The sequence below is a fragment of the Otolemur garnettii genome, unplaced genomic scaffold (assembly GCF_000181295.1).
Source record: "Otolemur garnettii isolate 467f Iridium unplaced genomic scaffold, OtoGar3 scaffold00094, whole genome shotgun sequence".
Classification (NCBI taxonomy): domain Eukaryota; kingdom Metazoa; phylum Chordata; class Mammalia; order Primates; family Galagidae; genus Otolemur; species Otolemur garnettii.
The window spans coordinates 4,442,054-4,447,917 of record NW_003852489.1 but is presented as its reverse complement, the minus strand read 5'-3'; the positions used below and the strand labels follow the sequence as shown (position 1 = coordinate 4,447,917).

The 5,864-nt window shown below is 37.1% G+C and overlaps 1 protein-coding gene across 1 annotated transcript in view; it reads right to left on the bottom strand.

The window, feature by feature from the left end:
* INTS2 (integrator complex subunit 2) overlaps nucleotides 1–5,864 on the bottom strand; it is a 62,528-nt gene that overhangs the window by 34,145 nt on the left and 22,519 nt on the right. The window contains exons 9-12 of the mRNA XM_023516601.1: nucleotides 4,324–4,395; nucleotides 4,121–4,235; nucleotides 2,327–2,395; nucleotides 418–552 (exon numbers count right to left, since the gene is read on the bottom strand). Coding sequence (XP_023372369.1) covers nucleotides 418–552; nucleotides 2,327–2,395; nucleotides 4,121–4,235; nucleotides 4,324–4,395 — 391 coding nt within the window. The remainder of the gene's footprint in view (nucleotides 1–417; nucleotides 553–2,326; nucleotides 2,396–4,120; nucleotides 4,236–4,323; nucleotides 4,396–5,864) is intronic.

Here is a 5,864-nt window from a genome sequence, read left to right as displayed (position 1 = left end):
AAAAAAAAAAAAAAAAAAAAAGAAGTTGCTGTGATCTAGGCTGAGGCCATGGCACTCTACCCATGGCGATAAGAGGGAGACTATCTTGAAAAATACATAAACTTAAAATAAAATAAAATGAAAATTAAATTAAAATATATAAAGTAGCATGTGCTATTTTTGAGAATTTAAATGCATTACTAACATCATGCATTTTGTTAATAAGTTACCTCATTCTAAAAATCTGAATTAGCAAAAAAAAAAAAAAAAAAAAATTACGAATTAGCTTCCTAATTACTGTAACTATATAAATGACTAGTAAATTTAGCTTAATACAACACATTTTATACACAAAACCCACAGCAAAGACCTACAAACTAAAACCAGAACTGTAAAAAAAGCATTAATGTTTTCTGAAATATAAATGTAAGGTCCTACTTTTATTGACACTTTGTGCTTGGTAAAGGAACGACTCCTGAGAAGCTGGTAAATACAATGAATAGGCAAAAACCCAGTAATGTTGGCACTCAGGTTGCTGGTGACAGGGACTCGAACTGCGTGAGCTGTGACAACCTAAGAGGAAAAAATAGTATTAATACATAGAATAGAAGCAACTATATTTTAAAACATATGTATATATGTGGTGGTATGATAAGGTAAAAAATTAGAAAACTTAGAATCACACAATCTGGGATCAATGCCTTCCAAGAAGTCACTTTATCTTCTGAATCTATTTTCACATTACAAAATGGGACAATGCCACCTTACCTGCCTCAAAGGGTTGTTGAGAGTGAGAGGAAAAAAAAATGTTTTTTGGAAAACCATTATGTGAATTATAAAGTATTACACAGATATAAATAGGAATTTTTATTCGCAACATGGCATATATAGATCTCTAATTTTCTTTTAAAATCCTCCTTAAAGTTGTCTTCCAGTGATTCTAATTTAAAAGATTAAAAAAAAAATTATGATGCTCCTATGTCCTATACATGACTGGTATTTAGGACCATATGTGTATATGTGTGTTGCGGGGTAGAGGGAAACTTTGGTATAGGGATTAAAGATTAATTACCAGTAAAGAAGCAACAATTAGGGAGGCGCCTGTGGCTCAAGGAGTAGGGCGCCGGACCCATATGCCGGAGATGGCGGGTTCAAACCCAGCCCCGGCCAAAAAAAAAAAGAAACAACAATTATAGATTCGTAAGTATTTCCTCAAATATTTCATTTCTAAAGACATATATATTTTGTCAATTTAAGATTAAATTCACAGCTCGGCGCCCATAGCACAGTGTGTTATGGCACCAGCCACATATACCAAGGGCTGACAGGTTCGAACCCAGCCCGGGCCAGCCAAACAACAATGACAACTGCAACAAAAAATAGCTAGGTGGTGTAGCGGGCACCTATAGTCCCAACTACTTGGGAGACTGAGGCAAGAAAATTGCTTAAGCCCAAGAGTTGGAGGTTGCTGTGACCTGTAACACCATGGTACTCTACCAAGGGCAACATAGTGAGACTCTGTCTCAAAAAAAAAAAAAAAATTAAATTAAATTCACATGTGGATCTCAGAATATAAATATTAAAATTTAAAATAGACTCCTCAGTGAGAAATAAAATATCCTTGGGCTTACCCATGAACAAAAGTGCTGAGGCCTAATAATAATATATACATAAAAGAATAAGGAATTTAGAATCTACTTAGAACTGAACCTAACGGTGTAAAGGTTTAAATACATCTTTTTCTCCTGGCAAATCCAAATAAGTACCCCTTGTGAATACCCTACCATTGATATCTAAGACTATGCTCTAAGTATCTACTCAAAGTGTCCAAAAGTATATAAATTTAAAATATGCTTTCTTATACAAGTAGTTTTAAAAATTTATTTTAAGCAGAGTGCAATGGCTCCCACCTGTAATCCTAGCTCTCTGGGAGGCTGAGGAGGGTAGATTGAGCTCAGGAGTTCGAGACCAGCCTAACAAGAGAAAGATCCCATCTCTAAAAGAAAAAACAGCCAGACATTGTGGTGGCCACCTGTAGTCTCAGCTACATAGGAGGCTGAGGCAAAGGACTCACTTGAGCCCAGAGTTTGAGGTTCCTATGAGCTATGATGCCATGGCACCCTACTGAGGGTGATAAAATAAGTCTCTGTCTCCAAAAAAGAAAAAAAATTTATTTTAAATAGGTTATTTTTCATAGAAGTTTCAAAGATGAAACAATTCATCATTAGAAATGGAAAAAGAATGAAAAAAGACCATGTTATTCTCTTAAGGTGAGATACACAAGTTTTTTCCCAAAGAGAAGTTGTTAAAGAAAGTTAAATAAATACCTAAGAATAAAAAGAAGTACCTGCTCAGTAAAAATTTCCTGTGTGAAGATGGTCTTCATCCTACTCAAGGAGCTTGGCTTAATTACAATCTAAAACAACCAAAACAATCATAATAGCATGTAAAAATATAATATATGAAACATAATTAACTCTGGTAAATTATCTAAAACTCTATGTTATATAATATTAATGTTCAAATGTTCAAGTACTATACTGTGTTTCAGAAGTGGGTTCTCAAACCCAACATTAACGTGTTTTTTTCCTTAAAAACAGAACCAACATAAAAAGTATTCAGTAAATAATATCTTTATTTTGAGACAGGATCTCACTCTGTTACCAGGGGTAGAGTTTAGTGGCATCATCGTAGCTTACAGCAACCTCAGACTTCTGGGCTCAAGCAATTCTGCCTCATCCTCCCAAATACCTGGAACTATAGACTCATGCCAACAAGATCAGGTGATTTTTCTATTTTTTGTAGAGATAGGGTCTCACCCTGCTTAACCTAGTCTTGAACTCCTAACCTCAAGTGATCTTCCTGCCTTGGCCTCCCAAAATGCTAGGATTACAGAAGTGAGCTACCACATCTGGCCAATACTAATTACTAATATTGGCATTTTAATTTGCTGGAAGGGTATGTATTATGTAATAAATGGACTGGGGGCTGGGCAAGGCGGCTCATGACTACAGGAGTTCTAGACCAGCAAAAGCAAGAATCTGTCTCTTCTAAAAATAGAAAAAGTATCTGGGTATGGTGGTGCTTGCCTATAGTCGCAGCTATTCAAGAAGCTAAGGCAAAAGGATCACTTGACCCCCAAGAGTTTGAGGTTGCTATGAGATATGATGACGTGATGGCACTCTAGCCTGGGCAACAGAGACTCTGTCTAAAAAAAATAATAATATTGTATTAGAATATTTACTGATCTGCGGAACTATTCCTATACATGACTATGGTTTTTTGGGTTTTTTTGTTTTTTTTTTTTTTTGCAGTTTTTGGCCGGGGGGCTGGGTTTGAACCCGCCACCTCTGGCATATGGGGCCGGTGCCCTACTGCTTTGAGCCATAGGCACTGCCATGACCATGTTTTTTTTTTTTTTTTTTTTTTTTGAGATGGAGCCTCAAGCTATCCCCCTGGGTAGAGTGCCATGGCATCACAGCTCACAGCAACCTCCAACTCCTGGGCTCAAGCGAGTCTCCTGCCTCTGCCTCCCAAGTAGCTGGGACTACAGGCGCCCGCCACAACGCCCCGCCATTTTTTGGTTGCAGCCATCATTGTTGTTTGGTTGTCCCCATGATTGGCAGGCCCGGGCTGGGGATTCGAACCCGCCACCTTAGGTGTATGTGGCTGGCGCCTTAGCCGCTTGAGCCACAGGCACCGAGCCATGACCATGTTTTTTAAAATTAAAATTATGCACATCGGGCGGCGCCTGTGGCTCAAAGGAGTAGGGCGCCGGCCCCATATGCCAGAGGTGGCGGGTTCAAACCCAGCCCTGGCCAAAAACTGCAAAAAAAAAAGCATATCATTCTAAAGAAAATATAGACACCAAAATGTTAATAGTAGTATACTAGGTATCTCTGAATGATGGAATCATAAGATATTTTTCCATTTTCTGAGCTTTCCAAGCTCTCTGCAGTGAATATCTATTACTCTTGTAAATAAATGTTTTATAATGCATTTTAATATATTTTGAAGTTTGTTAAGACTTCAAACTATAATACAACTAAAATTACTTAAATAAAAAACAATCTATTTTCTTTATTCTACAATAAAATGCCCAGATTAGAAACACCATCCTTTAGAAAGAAAAGAAAATTACCTTCATTCCCAAAGTGGAACAAACCAAGTCAATGATAGCACTCAGTTGGTTGCTGTGAAAGTACATAGCCACCAATAATAACATCTCCCCAAACGAAGCAGAGACGCCTGAAGTACTGTTGAAACAAAAAAGAAAATATGAAATTCCAAAGAGAGAATTAAGAAAACTTTCTCAACTAACTGAAACAAATTAAGTTATCTTACCTCTCAAAATAGGCTTCTTCTTTTATCATCCAACTTAGCCACACCACCATTAGCTGCTCCTGTTCAGGTGTACTATATAAAACATACCAGAATGTCACTGATCTATTTTTTTTTTTTTTTTTGAAACAGAGTCTCACTCTATTGCCCTGGGTAGAGTGCCACGGTATTACAGTTCACAGCAACCTCAAACTCTTGGGCTCAAGTGAGCCTGTTGCCTCAGATTCCCAAGTAGCTAGGACTACAGTTGCCTGCCAAAACGTCTGGCTACTTTTTCTATTTTTAGTAGAGAGAGGGTCCCACACTTGTTTAGGCTAGTCTTGAACTCCTGAATTCAGGCAATCCACCTGCCTTGGCCTCCCAGAGTGCTACAATTACAGGCATGAGCTACCACGCCTGGCCTAGAATGTCACTGACTTAATCTAAACATACTAGCCTATGAATAAGAAAATATGAAATTATTTTTGGTAGGAATTACTTTTCCTTCCCTATTTTGAAATGTCAACTCAAAGTAATGACATGCTGAATTGGGTCACTACCTTGTCATTGAGACATGAAATAGGTTCTACCAGTCAAGAATGAAAACTTTTCTTTATTCATGAACTTGAATAATCAAACCCTCTCAAAGTCTTAGTTACTGCATCTGCAAGTTAGAAAGAATACACTTCCTCTAAAACCAAACACCCTTTGGGATTAAAATGTTAAAAGGAACTATATAACAACAGATACTTATTATATATAGAAAAAAAAAACTACTGTTAAAATTTAAGGACCAAAAAGTCACAAACTGAGTACTACATAACAACAAGTTAGTCCATCTTTTACCTGAAAAATAAGTCTAACTTACAGAAACCTTTTGAGTAGAACTCAAAAATCATCGAGAAATAAACTATCATTATTAACTGAAAAGAAAAAAGATAGACATGGGCTCACCAGATATCAAAAATGGTTATAAAAATACAACAATGTCAATGACTTTTACAAGGGAATTCCTAGATTTTAGATTGAAACGTACAAGCTGACCTTGCCTTATAAAAAAAGTTTTCATTGATTTCTTTCCACTTCACTGCAGTGAAAACAAGTAAAACAGAAAGTAACTGAAAAGTGTGCTTCTCCTACCTCCAAGCTAAGAAAATTTAAAGTGTCATTTTCAACTAAACTGTTAATCAACTCATAGAAAGGACTGTTACATAGTAGAAAGATTACACCCTTTACCAGCCCTGAGTGCGACAACCATCTCCACTAATTACAGGTAGTGTGATCTTCAACAAGAACTTCTACTCTAGGAACAGACAGTTCCAGGAAGAAAAGATAAAAGAAAAAGATGATCATTTCAAACAGCCCAATTCCAAATAAAAAGAGGTTTTAAATAAAAAACAACCAAGGGAAGACACTATCAACAAATTAACTCAAGAAAATTCCTGGCTCGGCGCCTATAGCTCAACCGGCTAAGGGGCCAGCCATGTACACCTAAGGTGGCAGGTTCGAATCCCCAGCCCAGACCCGCCAAACAACAATGACGGCTGCAACCAAAAAATAGCCGG